Here is a 20,699-nt window from a genome sequence, read left to right as displayed (position 1 = left end):
TGGTGGCAAAAGTGTTATGGGAGAAGTATTTCATGCATTATGGCCTTCCCCAGGCGGATACATAGTGACCAGGGATGGGACTTCGAGAGTAGACTCATCTACGAGTTACTGGGCATGCTGGGAGTTGAGAAATTGAGGACCATGCCCTATCACCTGCAGGGCAATCCCCAGCCTGAGAGGTTTAAGCTTGGGCCCCTGGAGATCAGCAAGGAGAGCAGGTGGAGTTAACATATCGGGCATCTGGTTCACTGTACCCGAAATGAAGCTACTGCGTGCACGCCATATGCAGGAAGCCAAGGCGTTACTAGTGAAGGCTTGAAACATGGATTGTCCCATATAACTGCTGAAAAGGCATGTTTAATTGGGGCCCATGCAACTGTCCGAGGCTTCACCTTTAGTTTGGAGAAAGTGGGAGAAACCCAAGTCAAACTTGAGAGTAAGAACTAGTTCTACCAGGTGAGGAAAGATGGTGATGAAGGGGAACTGATAAGGTCTGTTGTCTAGAAAGAAGCAGAACTTTAAGGACTTCCTGGAAGGGGATGAAAACGTATAAACACTAAATCCACAGTGAAAATAAAGTGATCTGGGCCAGGCAACTGTAAGTGATTGAAGTGATGGAGAGATTACAGACCAGATAATGTTCTAAGTGTCGGTTGCCAGAAAAACATTGGCAAGAACTCGAGGAAGAATACTTCCTACTTCTTTTTAAAATTAGGACAACATTATTTGTTACATTGATAAAACCAGACAGGCTTCTGAATACCATTGCATCTCTATTGGTAGAGTAATCCTTCAATACCGAACCATGTGAATAGCCTGGATTGTGGGACTCCAGGTCGGTCTTACAAGAGATATTGTTAAGCCTGGAAAACTGTAGCTATGGAGGAAAGATTGGATAAGTTTGGGTTGTTTTCTAGTCTTGAGATGTATAAAATTGGGAGGATTAAATGGCAGAAATGAGAAGGGCTTATTTCCCAAACGGGGATTAAAAATAAAACTGAGGAGCATAGAAACTGCTAGTAGTATTAAAAGTATTTTCACTCAGAGGATGGTAGAGGGATCTGAAATACTTCCAAGGCGTAAATTCCCCTCATATATAAAAAGTAAATGAATATCTGAAGCGCTGTGATCAACTGGGCTACAGAGCCTGAGGTAGGACGTGGAATTAGAACGGGTAGCTCTTTTCTCGACCATCACAGATACAATTCCCATCATATTCATTTTTATGGTTCTGTGAGATTGGCTGAGGAAATAAGCAGGTAGGTTTTATTTTCAGAAACGCAATTTAGTTGTTCAACTAATTTTTGAAAGTGTTTATACTTGTAAACTTTCAACTTAAAAGACTTCCTGTTATCAAGTGTTTTTGGAATGTGTCATCTCAGGTGTTTACAGAGAGAACATTTTGAGATGCAGACGTACCCTTTTTAACAATGCAACTCAATGACACATTAGATCCTTCACCCTTTCCAGCTCTTTGCAGATTCAGTCCTGAAAACAAAAAGCAGAAAACTAATTTTGAGCTTAAGAGCTTGGCAGATAAATATCATATTGTCTTTGGAATTTTGCAGTGACACAGGATCGCAGATCGACATTGTAGACTGCTTCTCTTTTCACAAATTCTGCCTGATTCCGTGCGTGTTACAGCAAGCTACTCACAACATTTCTGAGCCAAATCCCAGAGTCTCAGAAGCACAGCAAATATCATAGATTATCATTAAACTGCAGAATAGAATGAATTATGTCACTGGATGGAACAATCAGCTATTGAAAGAAAACCTGCTAGAAATTTAGGTAAACTTTTTGAAAGCAGAAATCAAAATATCACAGATGCTGGAAATGTAAAGAGAATGACAAAATATTCAGCAGGTGAAGCAGTGTCTAAAAAGAGAGAAACAAAATTACTGAAATAATATTTCAAAAGTCACTGTCATTGTTTCATGCTTCACCTCCTCAGTAGAAAATACTGTACTACTCTTTAAAGAAGTCTGCTAAATAAATGAACAACAGTCACGTGCAACCTAATTTAAAAAAAGTACTTTCAATAGGGGAGAAGGCATCCCATTATGTTTAACTTATAAAACAGTGATACTACCAATATTCTGAGAAGTCCTTTTCCAACTAAGGCTGTATTGCCCAGTGACATTACCTTTGTAGAGAAAGTGGTTCAGCCTTGGGCTTCTCAGCAGCAATGGAGGAAGGGGTTTTGATTTGTGGTTTGGTGGAACTGGACACTTTGCTTAGTTTTGCTGGAGTCCTTTTAATCGATTCATCACAGGACTGGTAATACAAGAGAAAGAAAACGGTGAAATGTTCAAAGGTTCATTTTATTGTCAAGGTATGCACGTACAACTCTGATACTTGTCTTCTCCAGATAGTCCTGAAATACAGAAAGACATGAGAGTTAATGAAAGAAAAGACACCAACTCTCCCCACCATCAGTACGAAAAAGAAAAGAAACATTAACAATCCCCGACTCCCTGACTCACATAAAAAAAACAGCAACAATAACAATCTGCAATCCCCTGACTCACAGAGAAAAACAGCAACAATAACAATCCCTGACCTGCTCACTTGCAGAAAAATCAGAGACAATGGCATTAAATCCACACTGCTCCCCCACAGGAAAAAAAATTACAATAACAATCCCCGACCCCCTCGCCTGCAAAACAGACCAGTCACAGTAACATCGAAACCCCCAACCCCACCTTACACACAAAATATTTACAGCTCACCCACCCACCAACCAGCCACAATTAAGAAAACACCAAAAACCTGAAGGAAACCAATATGAAGTACAGTCCAAAATTCACATATGTCTCAGAATATTGGAAACAGCTTTCCATCGGCATACGAAGACAGTGGCTGCAAACTCAACAAATCAGCAAAAGCATTTTCAACTTAATAAATCCAATTTTAGTTGGTAAATTAATCAAGGCTGACAACTGAAAATATTCAGAGGATGGCAAATCAATTTGGCTAAATGCTGTAAAAAATAAATTGTAAAGACTGCAACAATCCAGATTTCTCCAAACTTTCAGAAAGCATTGCCTCCTGCTGCTTTAACATAGCAGATACAAAGCAGGAGAATAGCAGCGATTGGGGAGAGACAACCGAACGCACTATTGAATGCTGCATACTTTTCAAAGACTTTTGGAAGTCAGAAGCAATATAGCAATTCAAAGAGCCATAAGAATGAGTTGAGGGTGATATAAAGGATTTTCCAGCAATGGAACAGAAACAAAAAGAATAAAGGTAGATCAAGTCCCTTGAATAATCATATACTTAATTTCCTCAAACACCAGGAAATCTGCACATGCTGGAATTTCAAGCAACACACATAAACGTTCACCAGCAACTGTTATGTGTTACTTAATTTCCTCAACAATTTTCCAAATTAAACAATGAATATTGTGGATAGCAAATTGAGTTTGGAGTAGTATATACTTACAAGTTTCTTATTGCCCTAATCAAAAATTGGCAGGGCAGTCAAGGTGAGAAGGTACGACGATAATCTTACCCTTAGCTCTTTAATGAGACTGGCCTCCTGTGCCTTCAATCTCTCCTTCCGAAGCTTCTGCTCTTTCTTCAATTTGTTTACAACAGATTTATGTTTCCTCAGATCATCTTTCAGTGCATGAATCCTCCCCTCGATATCACTCTGCTCAGATACTTTCTTTGTTAGGGATGCAATCAAATCAAAGTTGTAATAGTAGTAGCTTCCAATTCAACCAATTATTTATCATTCAAAATACATATCTCAGCAGGGTGAAATCAACTAACAATTTTACTTAGTTTCTATTCATTTATTGCTACTTGAAGCTTAAATTTCCAATTAAAATCCACCTGATTCAATGCAGAAATAGCTGCAAGAATTAAATGGAAACTCTCACATACCATTTTGTTTTGTTTATCACACATGTCCTGAGATCTCCAGTGGCAGGAAATGCATTTTGATTTTGACACTGTCCTCCTGGTACCATTCTCCCGTAAATATAATCAAAAGCTGTCACTGTACAGTGCAATCAGATCCATAACGCACTAAATGCACTCTTAAAGCTCAGAATACTACTAACACACAGCTGAGCAAAGCCATAGACTCTTAAATACCTTCTTAATTGGCCCAGTAAGCCGACAGATGAAGGGCAAACAGGGAAGGAAAGAAATACTGATATCCCCCAAAATACCAATTACGCACATAAAGCCCCAACCTCGTCGGACACCGACCGGCCAGAGTCACGGCCTCGTTGGAGACGTGGCTCACACTCTCAACAGCAAATACAGTTGTGGACTCATTGAGATCACAAGCAGGGAAACATCAGGAAACAATTTAAATATAAAATTGGATTTTTAAAAAAATCAAAGTTAATGGTGAGCATTGCATCAATAGGCAGAGAAACACTTGCTGCAAAATAGATTACACGCAGCATTTCACTAACCAAAGTTAGAACTCACTGACCACTGCTTTTAAACCTTTTCCTTTGTGTGGTACAAATCTTGCCAGTGAGTTTTCATGTTGATTTCCAGAGTTCAATTTGATTCGGGCTATTTAATCCCACACCCTGTCAGACCTGTACTGGATATGCTTGGCATGCTAGGCATTTAGTTCTGAAGTGCAACTTTAAGCACGACACATCGGAGGTTACCCATTTTCATTATTATTGCTGTTCCTGCTACTCGCTCATTCTTTGATTTGGCTGAAAACTACCATTATAACAGTGAGGACTTTGGGAGGAAGCACAGATGCATCATTCACTCAGTTCTTCCAGTTGAATATAGTTTCACAAAGTTTATTCCAGGCTCTGGTTTAATTGAAGGTGGGGATCTTTACTGGAGAAGTGTCCTCATGTTAGCTAACCTATCACCATCACGACTGTGTGAACCAGGGTGGCAGAACTTTGATCAGATCCATTGGTTGGGGAACTGCTGAACTCTTCATTGAAGATGAGAAAATCTGCAGATGTAGGAAATCCAAAGTAATACCCAGAAAATGCTGAAGGAACTCAGCAGGCCAGGCAACAGCTACGGAAAAGAGTTAACAGTCGTGGAACAGTCCATGTTTCGAACCTAAACAGGCATCACTCCACAACTCTTCCTACGCTACAAAGATAACTGCATTGGTCCTGCTTCCAGCACCCATGCTGAGCTCATCATTTTCCTCAACTTTCTCCAATTTCCACACTGCCCTCAACTGGCCCGTTTCTGACACCTCTCTCCCCTTTCTCGATCTCTGTCTCCATCTTTGGAGACAGTTTATCTACTGATACTTTTTACAAACCCACTGACTCTCACAGCTCTCTGGACAAAACGTCTTCCCACCCTATCACTTGCAAAATTGCCATTCCCTAGCGTCAGTTCCTCCATCTCCACTGCATCTGCTCCCACAATGAAGCTTTTCATTCCAGAACAACTGAGATAGCCTCCTTCTTCAAAGAAAAGGGCTTCCTTTCCTCCACTATCAACGCAGCCCTCAACCACATTGCACAAATCACCCTCAACCCTTCCACCTGCCGCCACACGAGGGATAGGGTTCCTCTTGTCCTCACCTATCACCACACAAGCCTCTGCATCCCGCACGTAACCCTCTGTAACTTCTGCTATCTCCAAAGGGAACCCACCACCAAGCACATCTTTCCGTAGGAATCACTCCCTACACGACTCCCTTGTCCACTCATCCCTCCCCACTGATCTCCCTCCTGGCACTTATCCTTGCAACTGGAACAAGGGCCACATCTTCCCCTACACCTCCTTCCTCACTACCATTCAGGGCCTCAAACAGCCCTTCCACGCCAGGTGACACTTCACCCATGCGTCTGTTGGGATCACATTGTATCTGGTGCTGCCTCCTATATATTGATCAGACCAGATTGGGAGACTTTTGTCAAGCAGCTTCGCTCCATCTGCCACAAGAAGCGGGATTTTCCGGTGGCCAGCCATTCCAACTCTACTTCCCATTCCAATATGTCAGTCCATGGTCTCCTGTCACTGTGAGGCCACCCTCAGGTTGGAGGGGCAACAGCTTATTTTTTGTCTGGGTCATCTCCAACCTGATGGCACAAACATCGATTTCTCAAACTTCGATTTCTCAAATTTCCAGTAACTGCCCCTCCTCCTCTCCATTCATTTCCCTCCCGCACCTCATCTCCTTACCTGCCCATCACCTCCCACTGGTGCTCCTCCTCCTTCCCTTCTTCAATGGTCCTCTGTCCTCTATCAAATACCCCCTACTCCAACCCTTTACCCCTTTCACCAATCAACTTCCCAGCTCTTTACTTTAACCCCTCCACCTCTCCCAGTATCACCTATCACCTGCCAGCTTGTATCTCTTCCTTCCCTTCCTCCTACCTTCTTTTTCTGACTCCTTCTTCCTTCCATTCCAGTCGTGAAGGTTTTCGGCCTGAAACATCGATTGCTTACTCTTTTCCGTTAATGCTGTCTGGCCTGCTGAGTTCCTCCAGCATTGTGTGTGATGCATCTGTTTACTGCATGCTGCTTTTGCCATTTAACAAGCTGATGGTTCTGTGTAGCAGCTCTATTCAGTTCAGATCCACCCAATGCAACTTGTAAAACTTCTTTCTATACTCGCCACTGAACTGGCATTGGTCCCTAGCTTGATAGTAATGGTCAAAAGGAGTGATAGACCAGGCCTCAAGATTACAGTTTGCAGCTGAATACAATTCTGCTGATATGGACAATTGCAACCCTTCATTAGCAACTAGATTTACTGAGACTGTCCCATCAGTACTGAGCTGTAATGTTAGCTGTGCTTACATGGAATTCTGTGAGTACCTACCAAGTATAAATACTGAAAAGCTCACACATAGCTGTTGGAAACTTCATACCTGATTGTGTCACAGATACAGATTCGTCAGACGAGCTGCAGGATCCTTGGCATGACTGTAAACCAGGGCTGGAGTTATTCTTCCTATCAGCTTCGTTTGATGCAAGTACACTCACTTCTGAGGAAGCAGACTGCACAAGGGCAAGTGAATGGCAATAGATTAGTTCCTGAGCTGTTAGTATTTTCTGATTTGATAAAATAAAGATTAGATGGTCAGGAAGTTTGCAAAAGTTTAACATCCAGCAACTTAAAGTCTGCACATCCGTCCACTGGATTGCCCCCTCCCTGCCCTTTCAAAGTGTCCCATTATATCCTTCCATATATTTCACTAAACTGCTCCAACCTATTGGCACAAACTCTCAAAGTTTAATGTTCATCTCAAACATGTTACCCTTGAAAGAACCATACAAGAAACACCCCCTCAACCAAATTGATCTAAAAATAACCTACCAAATCATACCAAATAACATATAAACCTAAAATAACACTAACATATAGTAAAAGCAGGAATGATATGATAAATACACAGTGTGGCAGCTCGCCCACACGGGAAGCGAACCGGCTCCAGCAGTCTTGGGCGAGTCTGCAGCCAGCGGCAACCGAGAGGGCTCTGAGCGCGGGGCAGACCTCGGCCTGAAAGCCGACGTCACTTCCGCCCTGCGAAGAGCGGGGGATGCTGGGAGCAGGCACTTAAGCGTGCGCAGTTTGAAACAGTAAACAGTTCAACCAGACCATGCTCGACTCAGTGTGTTGCTTTCACTCGTTGCATATCAGCGTGACCACAACAGCCTATATAAAGTAGAAATAATATATGTAGAGCAGTGGTCCCCAACCTCCGGGCCGCGGACCGATACCGATCCGCGAAGCATGCAGTGGTGCAGCGGTAGCCAGGACACACCCAGCACATTTTTTTAAAAGGGCTGAAATAAACAAGCTAATTAATGCTGAGCTCGCTGCATTGGCACTGCTTCCTGCATGCATGCTAAGCTCGTTGACTTCGTTAACTTTGCCTCCAACTTTCACCCTGCCCTCAAGTTTACCTTTATACCTCATTGTCGCCAAACAATTGGTACTAGAACGTACAATCATCACAGCGATATTTGATTTTGCGCTTCACACTCCCTGATTACAAATATTAAATATTAAAGATATTAAAAATAGTAAATATTAAAAATTTGAATTTTAAATCATAATTAGAAAATAGAAAAATGGGAAGTAAGGTAGTGTAAAAAAACCGAGAGGCAGGTCCAAATATTTGGAGGGTACGGCCCAGATCTGGGTCAGGATCTGTTCAGCAGTCTCATCACAGTTGGAAAGAAGCTGTTCCAAAATCTGTCTGTATGATTCTTCAAGCTCCTGAACCTTCTCCTGGAGCGAAGAGGGACGAAAAGTCTGTTGGCTGGGTGGGTCGTGTCCTTGATTATCCTGGCAGCACTGCTCCGACAGCGTGCAATGTAAAGTGAGTCAGACTTTTTGTTCCAATGTACACAGTAAAGAAAACGACACAGAATGACATTCATGATCCCAGTACATTAATATTCACCTCTTTGGGCAAGTTGGGATTAAAAAAAAGAAATCACTCTAAATTGTTCTCCGAGGCAAAAAAAATAAGGGGAAAGTTCACAGTTGTCCATACAATTGGCTTTAATTGATTCCTAATCTAAATTACCTTACCACTAATGGTTAGTCAAATAACCTCACACCTCCTCCCTTGCAGGAAGCAAAGAATCTTTAAAATATAGAAACGGTCTTTGAGAAAAACAAATCCTGGCACTTCTAGGAGAACCGCCAACTGAAGAAAACTCAATTCTATCGTTGACTTGTTTCCAAACTGCATCAGGCTTGTTTAGACATTCCTTTGCAAACTTCTGATGCTGAAATTTGTGGTGAGGATGCAGGAAAAGTTTTCTTCTGATGACTCTTCCATGAAGGTCATATTTGTTCAGTGTCACTGCACAGTAGAACAGTGCACCACCACTCCAGAGTCTGCTAAATCTTCCTGAAGGTCTTTTGCAGTCAAACAGGGGTTTTGATTTGCCTTTCTAGCAATCCTACAAGTAGCTCTCTTGGAAAGTGTTGTTGGTCTTACAGACCTCAACTTGACCTCCACCGTTCCTGGAACTGCCACTTCTTAATTACGTTATGAACTGAGGAAACGGCTATCTGAAAACGCTTTGGTATCATCTTATAGCCTTCTCCTGCTTTGTGGGCATCATTTATTTTAATTTTCAGAGTGCTAGGCAGCTGCTTAGAGGAGCCCATGGCTGCTGATTGTTGGGACAAGGTTTGAGGAGTCAGGGTATTTATAAAGCTTTGTAATTTGCATCACCTGGCCTTTCCTAACGATGACTGTGAACAAGCCATAACCCTAACAAGCTAATTAAGGTCTGAAACCTTGGTAAAAGTTATCTGAGAACTCAAATCTTTTGGGGTGCCTAAACTTTTCAATGGTGCTCCTTTCCTTTTTTTCACTCTAAAATTGTACAAAACCAAAATAATACACTAATCTTGCTCAATATGTTGAAAAGAATGTTTCATCTTCAACGTTATGATTTTTTGGAGATCAGTTCATCTTCTACTCACTTAACTATTCACAGTAACAGAAATTTTGACCAAGGGTGCCCAAACGTTTTCCTGCCTCTGTATGTCAATTTAGGCAGCTGCAAGTACCATGATGTTTACTTCTGCATAGACTGCAAGTCAACGTTATTTTTTTTTCAATAATATTACTGGTATTGTGAAAATGGTATTCTTCACCATCCACTTCAAGGTTCGACATGTGTGTTTAGAGATGCTCTTCTGCACACCACTGTTGTAACGTGAGGTGATTTGAGTTACTGTCACCTTCCTGTCAGCTTGTACCAGTCAGTTGTCGTTTTGGGCCAAGATGCTTCATCAGGACTAGAAAAAAAAAGATGAGATCAGAGTAAGAAGGCGGGGGAAGACGTACAAGGTTGTGGGTGAGAGGAGAAACCAGGAGATGGGGAGTGGTGAGGTAAAGAGCTGAGAAATTGGTGAAAGAGAAAGTGCTGGAGAAGCCGGAATCTGACAGGAGAGGACAGAAGGCCATGGAAGAAAGGGAAGGGGGAAGAGCACCAGAGGGAGGTGATGGGCAGGTAAGGAGATAAGGTGAGGGAGCAAAATGGGAATGGGGAATGGTGAAGTGGGGGGGTCATTACCGGAAGCAGGAGAAATTGATGTTGATGCCATCAGGTTGGAGGCTACCCAGACGAAATAAGGAGTTGTTCCTCCAACCCGAGTGTGGCCTCATCGCGGCAGTAGAGGAGGCCATGGACCGACATGTTGGAATGGGAATGGGAAATAGAATTAAAATTGGTGGCCACCAGGAGAAGTGCCACACCTGCCCCTGGATCTCCTCCCTCACTACCATTCGGGGCCCAAACAATCCTTCCAGGTGAGGCGACATTTTACCTGTGAGACCTGGCCCAGACTGGGAGACCACTTCGACGAGCACCTACAGTCCATCCAGCAGAAGAAAACAGGACCTCTCAGTGGCCACAAATTGACCTGGATGAGGAAGTGGAGGGATAGGTTAGTAAATCTGCTGACGACACAATGGTTGGCGGGGTTGTGGATGGTGTGGATAGCGGGACATTGATAGGATGCAAAACTGGGCTGAGAAGTGATAGATGAAGTTCAACGCAGATAAGTGAGAGATGGTTCATTTTGGTCGGTCAAATATGATGACAGAATATAGTATGAATGGTAAGACTCTTAGCAATATGGTGACCTTTTATCCAATAGTTTCATTTAATTGTTTATCAGTCTTTCAGTCTTTTTTTTTCAAAGTTTTAGATTTGATCTGAAAGTCTTTCTTTCTTTCTTTTTTCATCATATCTTCAAAATGGACTGCCATTCCTTTTTTTTTGTTTTGGTTTTTTTTTAGTGTAGTGGTTTTTTTTTCCTTTTCATTTAAGACCCGATGTTTTTTCCCTTTCTCTTCATAATCTGCTAAGGGAATTGTTATTTTCATTTTTTATTATATATTTTATACTAGTTTAACAATATCTATGATTTTGACAATGTCTAACTTAATCTTGGAGTATATTGTTACAGGTACATATATTTGAATGAATTCTCCTCTTGATTGTATTTATGCTTTTTTTTAAATCAATGAAAAGATTAATGAAGAAAAAGACTCTTGGCAGTGTGGGGGATCAGAGGGATCTTGGGGTCCGAGTCCATAGGACACTCAAAGCTGCTGCGCAGGTTGGCTCTGTGGTTAAGAAAGCATACAGTGTATTGACCTTCATCAACCGTGGGATTGAGTTTCGAGCCCGGGGGGGGGGGTAATGTTGCAGCTATATCGGACCCTGGTCAGACCCCAGTTGGAGTACTCTGCTCAGTTCTGGTCGCCTCACTATTGGAAGGATGTGGACACTGTGGAAAGGGTGCAGAGGAGATTTACAAGGATGTTGCCTGGATTGGGGATCATGCCAAGTGAACTCAGTCTTTTCTCCTTGGAGCGGCGGAGAATGAGAGGTGACCTGATAGAGGTGTATAAGATGATGAGAGGCATTGATCTTGTGGCTAGTCAGAGGCTTTTTCCCAGGGCTGAAATGGCTAATATGAGAGGGCAGAGTTTTAAGGTGCTTGGAATGGTGCCGGAGGATTGGCTCATGTAGTTCCATTGTTTAAAAAGGGTTCTAAGAGTAAACCTGGCAATTATCAGCCTGGGAGTTTGATGTCAGTGGTGGGTAAATTGATGGAAAGTATTCTCAGAGATGGTATATATAATTATCTGGATAGACAGGGTCTGATTAGGAACAGTCGACATGGATTTGTGCATGGAAGGTCATGTTTGACAAATCTTATTGAAATTTTCTGAAGAGGTTACTAAGAAAGTTGACGAGGGTAAAGCGGTGGATGTTGTCTATACGGACTTCAGTAAAGCCTTTGACAAGGTTCCACATGGAAGGTTAGTTAGGAAGGTTCAATGGTTCGGCATTAATATCGAAGTAGTCAAATGGATTCTGCAGTGGCTAGATGGGAGACGCCAGAGAGTAGTGGTGGATAACTGTGTGTCAGATTGGAGGACGGCGTGTAACGGTGTTTCTCAGGGATCTGTACTGGGTCCAGTGTCGTTTGTCATATATATTAATGATCTGGATGATGGGGTGGTAAATTGGATTAGTAAGTATGCAGATGATACTAAGATAGGTGGCGTTGTGGTTTTCAAAGCCTGCAGAGAGATTTAGGCCAGTTAGAAGAGTGGGCTGAAAGATGGCAGATGGAGTTTAATGCTGAAAAATATGAGGTGCTACATTTTGGTAGGACTAATCAAAATAGGACAGACATGGTAAATGGTGGGGCATTGAAGAATGCTGTAGAACAGTGGGATCTAGGAATAATGGTGCATTGTTCCCTGAAGATGGAATCTCATGTGGATAGGATGGTGAAGAAAGCTTTTGGTATGCTGGCCTTTATTAATCAGAGCATTGAGTATAAGAGTTGGGAGGTAATGTTGAAATTGTATAAGGCATTGGTAAAGCCAAATTTGGAATATTGTGTACAGTTCTGGTCACCGAATTATAGGAAAGATGTCAATAAAATTGAGAGAGTACAGAGGAGGTTTCATCTCCTAAGTTACAGAGAAAGGTTGAACAAGTTACGTCTTTATTCTTTGGAGCGTAGAAGGTTGAGGGGGGACTTGATAGAAGTGTTTAAAATTGTAAGGGGAATTGATAGAGTTGACGTGGATAGGCTTTTTCCATTGAGAGCGGGGGAGATTCAAACAAGAGGACATGAGTTGAGAGTTAAAGGGCAAAAGTTTAGGGGTATCATGAGGGGGAACTTCTTTACTCAGAGAGTGGTAGCTGTGTGGAACGAGCTTCCAGCAGAAGTGGTTGAGGCAGGTTCGATGTTGTTGTTTAAGGTTAAATTGGATAGATACATGGACAGGAAAGGAATGGAGGTTTATGGGCTAAATGCAGGTTGCTGGGACTAGGTGAGAGTATGAGTTTGGCACGGACTAGAAGGGCCGAGATGGCCTGTTTCCGTGCTGTAATTGTTATATGGTTATATGGAAGGAGATAGATTAACGTCTGTTACAAGCCTTGTGGCAGAGAGCGACTGAGAGTACGAGACTCCCCCGCCCCGGATAGGACGCCAGTCTATCGCAAGGTTAACCCCCAGCATTTTTTTGCCGATACCCATTCTCAGCTGGGTAGACTGGAGCATTGTGCAAGTGCCTTGCTCAAGGACACACACGCTGCCTCGGCCGAGGCTCAAACCCATGACCTTCAGATCGCTAGTCCAACGCCCTAACCACTTGGCCACGCACCACACAGAGATAAGTCAAGGGTATGTTTTTTACGCAGAGTGCGTGGAATGGGCTGCCAGCAACAGTGGTGGAGGCATATGTGATAGGGTCTTTTAAGAGACTCTTAGGCAGGTATATGGAGCTTAGAAAAATAGAGAGCTAAGGTTAATTTCTAAAGGAAATACCCATTCCCATTCCCATTCGGGCATACCAGATAATGGCCTCCTCTTTTGCCACAATGAGGCCACTCTCATGGTGGAGGAGCAACATATTCTGTCTAGGTGTTCTCAAGCCGATGCCATGACAGATTTTATTTTCCAGTTCCCTTCTCTCTGCTTCGATTCCTCATTCTGGCCTCTTGCCTCATCTCCTCACCTGCCTGTCACCTCCCCTACCCCGGTGCCCCTCCTTCCTCCCTCTCTCCCATGGCCCACTCTCCTCTCTTATTAAATTCCACCTTCTCCAGCCATTTACCTTTCCCACCCACCTGGCTTCACCTATCACCTTCCAGCTATCCTCCCCCCGCCCACTTTTTATTCTGGCGTCTTCCCCATTCCTCTCCAGCCCTGAAGAAGGCTCTGTGCCTGAAACATGGACTGTTTATTCCTCTGCATAGATGCTGCCTGACCTGCTGAGTTCCTCCAGCATTCTGTGTGCGTCCCTCTGGATTTCCAGCATCTGCAAAATCTCTTGTGTGCACGTGACCAATGAACCTACTAACCCAGATGTCTTTGCAAAGTGCGAGGAAACCAGAGCACCCGGAGGAAACCCGCACAGTCACAGGGTGAACAAACTATAACTCCGTATAGACAGCGGTGGCAATTGAACCCAGGTTGCTGGCACTGTAATGGCGTTATGCGAACTGCTATACCAGCCGCTTGTTTGAGGGGTAAATATCTGCCCCAGGACACTGTGAGAAACTTCCCTTCTCCAAATCAGTGATGCTGTAAGATATCTTAAATCCGTTTACAAAGGGTCTTGGTTTAACATCTCAGGCAAATGATGGTACCTCTGACCGTACAGCATTCCCTCGGTACTGCACTGAGAGTGTCAGTGGTATCAAGTCACCAGCTCATCTCTTGAGCTGCTATAATCCAACCACATGTCTGCAATGCTGGAAATTCAAGCAACACACACAAAGTGCTGGAGGAACTCAGCACTGAGGTGTTGTGCAGCATTACCATCATCTTAGTGGGAAGAGTTGTTTCCCTCAGACAGAAGTCTACCAGGCCAAATGGACATTCAAGGAGTATGGACAAACACTGGACAGGGTTTTCCACAGAGGGGTAACTCATTCTTAACTTCCAATACCAAGTGGGTCATCCCACAGATATCCTGACCTTGAAGAGGTCTCTGTGGGCGGCTGCAACCAGTTGATTGTTAATGGGTGTCATTAGTATATATAGTAGCACAGTGGCTAAGTTGCTAGACTTGCTCCTAGAGAACTGCGCTCTTAAATCCATCAAAACGAGTTCATATCTCACCATCGCAGCTGGGAAATTTAAATCTGAATCATTAAAGCAATTTCAAATATTAAAAATTAGTGTCATTATTTGTGTCTGTAAAGCACTGGATTGATGTCCAAGTTCACCTGGTTCAGCAAGGTCTGTAAACACCTGTAATCTCAGTAGTATGTTAGCTGTCAATTGCTCTCTGAATTGGCCCAGCAAGCCACTGCTCAGGAGTAGCTAAGGATGGGCAATAAATGCCTACCGCACATCCTGTGGGCAAATAATATTTTTAAAAAGTTGATGAGAAGTCGTGGAGAATCCAGCAAGTGAATGAATTGTTCTTCCTCAGTGTCCCATCCCACTGGTATCAGTGATCCCCACATACACAATTGTGGATTCTCCTCTTCGATCTCTGGTCACACCTAGTAGCAGCTGGCTTTGCCCATCTCCAGAGTCTGCTTGTGTGCTCTGTGATGGCGTGTGGGCAGCCGGAGTAGTGTCAGCCCCCTTGATGCCACACCCCATGTATGAGGTTTAACTAGATCTGGAGACAAAAAGGACTTCAGATGCGGTAATGTGGAGCCAACAAATCACTGGAGGAACTCAGCGGTCAGGCAGCAAATGTGCAGGAAGAGCGGCGCTCAATATTTTGGATTGAGAACTTGCTCAGTTGCTCCAGAACAAATCAAATGGGTATTCATGGCTACAAGCCCCTGGCTTCTCACAGTACATTAACATGGAACAATGCAGCATAGTACAGGTCCTCTGGCCCACAATGTTGTGCTGACCTTTTAACCTACTCCAAGAGCAATCTGACCCTTCGCTTCCTCCTAGCCCTCCATTTTTCTTGCGTCCATGTGCCTATCTAAGAGTCTCTTAAATGTCCCTAACATAACTGCCTCTACCAGTGCTTTCCACTCACTTTTAAAGATTAGTTTTATTTGTCACCTGATTATCAAAACATACCATGAAGTGCATCCACGAAGAAATCTGCAGATGCTGGAATTTCAAGCAACACACAGAAAAGTTATTGGTGAACGCAGCAGGTCAGGCAGCACCTCTAGAGAGAGGATCTTCTATATATTGGCGAGACCCGACGCAGACTGGGAGATCGTTTTGCTAAACACCTACGCTCTGTCTGCCAGAGAAAGCAGGATCTCCCAGTGGCCACACATTTTAATTCCACATCCCATTCCCATTCTGATATGTCTATCCACGGCCTCCACTACTGTAAAGATGAGGCCACACTCAGGTTGGAGTGGAGGAACAACACCTTATATTCCGTCTGGGTAGCCTCCAACCTGATGGCATGGACACTGACTTCTCAAACTTCTGCTAATGCCCCACCTCCCCCTTGTACCCCATCCGTTATTTATTTATACACACACACACACACACACACACACACACACACACACACATTCTTTCTCTCTCTCTCCTTTTTCTCCCTCTGTCCCTCTCACTATACTCCTTGCCCATCCTCTGGGTTTCTCCCCCTCCCCATTTTCTTTCTCCCTGGGCCTCCTGTCCCATGATCCTCTCATATCGCTTTTGCCAAACAACTGTCCAGCTCTTGGCTCCATCCCTCCCCCTCCTGTCTTCTCCTATCATTTCGGATCTCCCCCTCCCCTTTCCAAATCTCTTAATAGCTCTTCTTTCAGTTTGTCCTGACGAAGGGTCTCAGCCCAAAACGTCGACTGTACCTCTCCCCAGAGATGCTGCCTGGCCTGCTGCGTTCACCAGCAACTTTGATGTGTGTTCAATGAAGTGCATCATCTGCATTAAAGACTAACAGTTTGTGGAAATGCTAGGGGCAGCCCGCAAGTACCTCAATGCTTCTGGCTGCCCACAACTTACTGATCCTAACCTGTATGTCTTGTATGGGAGGGAAACCATGTAGCCACGAGGAGAACATACAAACTCTTTACAAGGAGTGGTGGGAATTGAACCGGGACCGTTGGCACTGTAAAGCAATTGTGCTCACCACTTTGCTACCGCACCACTATTGTAAACCTCCTCTGCACCCTCTCTAAAGCTTCCACATCCCTCCCACAACGACTCAACTAGAACTGAACACAGTACTCCAAGAGTGGTCTAGCCAGAGTTTTATAGAGCTGCAACATTACCTCACGGTAATCCCCCGACTAAAAACTGCCAAAACACCATACTCCTTCTTAACCACCAGAAATTAAGAACATGGGACAAAGATTATGATTTCTTTATTAGTTTTCTGTGGGCTCAATGAGCAAACAAAGAGGGAGTGCTCAGCACCTGTAGTCATGGTGCATACAATGTCATGCTATGATCCTTTGGTATGTGTGTTTAACTATCTTCAGTTCCAATGTTTCTTGGAGAAAGAGTGCTTAATCTTTCTGATTGTAAAGCTGATTCTGTGTTCATCTTTTCCTCTGTTTCCTGCCACACCATCTTTCACAAGCAACATGGGTGAGTATTCCTCATCCTTTCCTTCCACTTCAAACATAAGTCACCGGGAACTGGCAGCCGACATCTCTCAAGTCTCCAGGACCCGGTTCTGTCGGCAAGCACTTGAAGTGACGCCTCAGCCTTTTCACAGTAAGTACTTGCCTAGTAAGAGGTTATCAGGAAGCAGATCAGATGGCAAGCAGGTTCCACAGATCCCCTTCAACACTCGTCTGAACATGCTGTCTCGATGTGTAACTTGGTTCAGGTGCCACCTTGGGATTTGACACCACGCACTGTTGTAATTGTGAGCAATGATTGGGACTGCTTCTGACGGTACTGGTACTGGAATTGCTTTATTTTTGTCACATATGCCGAGATACAGTAAAAAACTTATCTTGCACGGTGTCCATACAGATCAGATCATTACACATTGCACTGAACCAGAAACTATAGCAATGCAGAATAAAGCTGCCAAAAAAATGCAGTGCAGGTAAACAATGAAGTACAAAATCATAATGTGGTAGATTGTGAGGCCAAGAGTCCACCTTATCGTCTGTTTAAGAGTGGAATAGAAGCTGTCTTTGAACCTTTTGGGACATCTCTTGTATCTTCTGCCCGATGGGAGAGGGGGGGAAGAGCCAATGTCCTGGGTAGGTGGGCTCTTTGATAGTGCTGGCTGCTTTACTGAGGCAGTGAGAAATGTAGTCAATGTCCACAGAGGAGAGTGTCGTCCTGAGATGTGTCCACAACTCTCTGCAGTTTGGTGCGGTCGTGGGCAGAGCAGTTGCTGTACCAAGCCATTATATAGCGAGACGGTGACAATCTGGGGTTTGAGGGCTCAGTGGTTATAAGGTGGTGGAGAAGGCACATGGGATGCCTGCCTTCATCAGTCATCGCATAGAGTACAAGAGCTTTGACAACTTTACAAATCAGTGGTGGTGTAGCCTGTACATTCCTGGAAGGATGTTATTGCACTGGAGAGAGTGCAGAGGAAATTGCGGGCATATTCCCTGAGTTGGAGCATTAGAGCTATGAGGAGAGATTGGGAAGGCTGGGTTTGTTTTCCCTGGAGTGGAAGAGGCTGAGGGATGACCTGATAGAGCTGGAGCTAATACAAATCTTTTTGCCTTGGTGGGGGTGTCTAAAACAAGAGAGTGCAGGTTTAAGATTCAAGATTGAAAATTGTTTAATGTCATTTCTAGTACACAAGTGTAAAGAACAAAATAATTGTTACTCCAGATCCGATGTAGCACAATAAAACACAATAGGATAAAGCACACAATAATAACAAAATACAATAAATATAAATAGTTTATATCCATAGATTGATTGTATGTCTATAAAGTGATGCTAGGCACAGGAGTGTCTGTACACAAGGTGACTTGATAGGAAATGATAAAGAAATGGTGGTTGGGAGTGTGGAGGGGTGGGTTAGTGGGTGGACATGTTGATCAGCCTTTCTGCTTGGGGAAAGTAACTGTGTTTGAGTCTGGTGATCCTGGTGAGGATACTACACAGCCTCCTTGATGGGAGTGGGACAAACCGTCCATGAGCAGGGTGGGTGGGATCCTTCACGATATCACTGGCCCTCTCCTGGCACCTTTCTGTATATACTGTGTGTCCTTGATGGTGGGTAGGCTAGTACCGGTGATGTGTTGGGCAGCTTTGACAGCCTGTTGTAGAGACTTCCTGTCTGACGCAGAGCAGTGTCTGTACCGAGCAGTGACACAGTGTGTTAGGATTATCCCCACTGCGTACCTGTAGAATGACATGAGGATACAGCAGATGTACATAATCCTGCTCTCTTCAGCCTCCTCAGAAAGTCGAGGTGTTGGAGAGCTTTCCTCATTGTGCGGTATGTGTTCTGGGACCATGAGATGTGCACTCCCAGGAGTGTGAAACTGCTGACAGTTTCCAGTGCTGTGCTGCTGATGTAAAGAGGGGTGTGAGTGGTGTGAGTTCCCGTGGAGATGATCACCATCTCCTTTGTCTTAGTGACGTCGATTTACATGGTTATTTACATGGCACTGGGTCTCGAGTTCTTCCGCCTGCTTTTTGCAGGCCATCTCATCGTTGTTGATGAGTCCCACCACTGTTGTGTTATTGGCATGACAGATGCGGCATCACCATTAAGATGAGAGATTTAGAGGGGATATGAGGGAGGAATTTTTTCTCCGGGAGGGGCAGAGGGGGGTGATGGGAATCTATCTGAGAGGGTGCTGAAGGCAGAGACTCTCACAACATTTAAGAAGCATCTCAACAAGTCAACAAGATTTGTCGTGACACAGGCTATGGATGTAATGTGGGTAAATGGGATTAATGTACGTGATACAACATGGTGGGTTAAAGGGCCTGTTTCTGTACTGTGACTCAGTACTCCCTGTTTGAGGATTGAACCTTCAGTGCGACAGTGGCTTTGGATTCCCATTCTGACGACAGCTCTCCAGGCCTTTTTTGACTTTAAGCCAGGAAGTACCCTGGCTCCCGCTACATGGAAAAAAATCTTCTCGTCTGAATGGCCATCCTCCTCGCTCTGAGTCTGCAGTTCCTGGTTCCAGCCAAGTGAAACAGCATCTTTGTGTCTGTCCTGTTTGAATTGAACTGACCCTATCCAGTGGAGCTGAGGGGAACCCGTTACATGCCTTATTATCAAAGCAAGGAAGAAGGCTTTATTTATTTGCTTTCTAGATTCTTATACAGGATGTCATACTGGCAGTGAGGATAGTGCACCTGTTGTTAGTTGCTTTGTATAATGCCAGCAGTTTGCTCTCCATAGGAGGTTTAAAGCTTTTAACTGTATTACGATGCCAAAATATCAAAGTACATCAGATCATCCTCTTCAGTCCTGACCTGACAAGTGCTTTAACCTCCAAGCCAAGAAATGTTATCCTTTGGCTCAGATGGTGTGTGAGTCAGAACTTCCACAACCCGTGGACTGTTACAGACAATTCTTAGATCTTTCTACAGTACTGCCATCCACGTCATAATTTCTGTCAGAAGGAAACAGCTCACAAAGAGGAATATTTATAATTCTAGAATGTGCTGCGCTCTCTCCACTGTCTTTCTCACTGTTGCTGTCTCTCTGTCTCCCCGTTGTCACCTCCCTGCTCTTCCCCTTCACCTCTCTGTCTCCTTGCCCCTGTCTCCCTCTCCCTCTTTACATATTTCGCTCCCCAGTCTCTCTCTCTCTTGCTCTCTGTCTGTTTGCCTCTTTCTCTGCTTACCTCTCATTTAATCCCTGCCTCATCTATCTCCATCTCTCCCTTCTTTCTCACACTCTTCCTCCTCCCCCTCCCCCCTCCCCCTTCCCCCTATAGGGCCAAGGGTCAAAAATGGGCAGATGAAACTAGCTAGCTGGACAACACAACTGGCACAGACAAGCTGGACCAAAGGGCCTATTTCTGTGCAGTTTCACCCTGTGACACTATTGTTAGCAAACTTGGAATGATGACATTTGGTGCCCTGAGCTAATTTGTTGCTGGATGATGAGGGGCAAGAGTGAAGCACTGATCCCTGCAGTATCCCACAGCACTGATAACCAATCCCCATCCATGTTGCCCTCAATTCCAGCCTTGCCCTCAGTACATACAGCCTCACCAGCTCGCTGTTAGGATGACAGAAAGCATCAACAACGCCCAGTCTTACAGCACCTTTAGTATATTGAACTGTCTCTCATCGCTTCATAAATCAGTGTTGGGGGAGA

At 44.1% G+C, this 20,699-nt stretch overlaps 1 protein-coding gene across 1 annotated transcript in view; it reads right to left on the bottom strand.

Annotated features, from left to right (window-relative positions):
- Positions 1–14,515, bottom strand: part of LOC140203625 (serine/threonine-protein phosphatase 2A 65 kDa regulatory subunit A beta isoform-like) — an 83,155-nt gene extending 68,640 nt beyond the window's left edge. Inside the window, exons 1-2 of the mRNA XM_072269673.1 lie at positions 14,462–14,515; positions 7,387–7,495 (exon numbers count right to left, since the gene is read on the bottom strand). Of these exons, the coding sequence (XP_072125774.1) occupies positions 7,387–7,495; positions 14,462–14,515 (163 nt within the window). The remainder of the gene's footprint in view (positions 1–7,386; positions 7,496–14,461) is intronic.
- Positions 14,516–20,699: the final 6,184 nt, after the last annotated feature.

This window comes from Mobula birostris, chromosome 10 (assembly GCF_030028105.1).
Source record: "Mobula birostris isolate sMobBir1 chromosome 10, sMobBir1.hap1, whole genome shotgun sequence".
NCBI lineage: Eukaryota > Metazoa > Chordata > Chondrichthyes > Myliobatiformes > Myliobatidae > Mobula > Mobula birostris.
The sequence above is the reverse complement of the archived record's forward strand: the minus strand, read 5'-3'. Positions and strand labels throughout refer to the sequence as shown.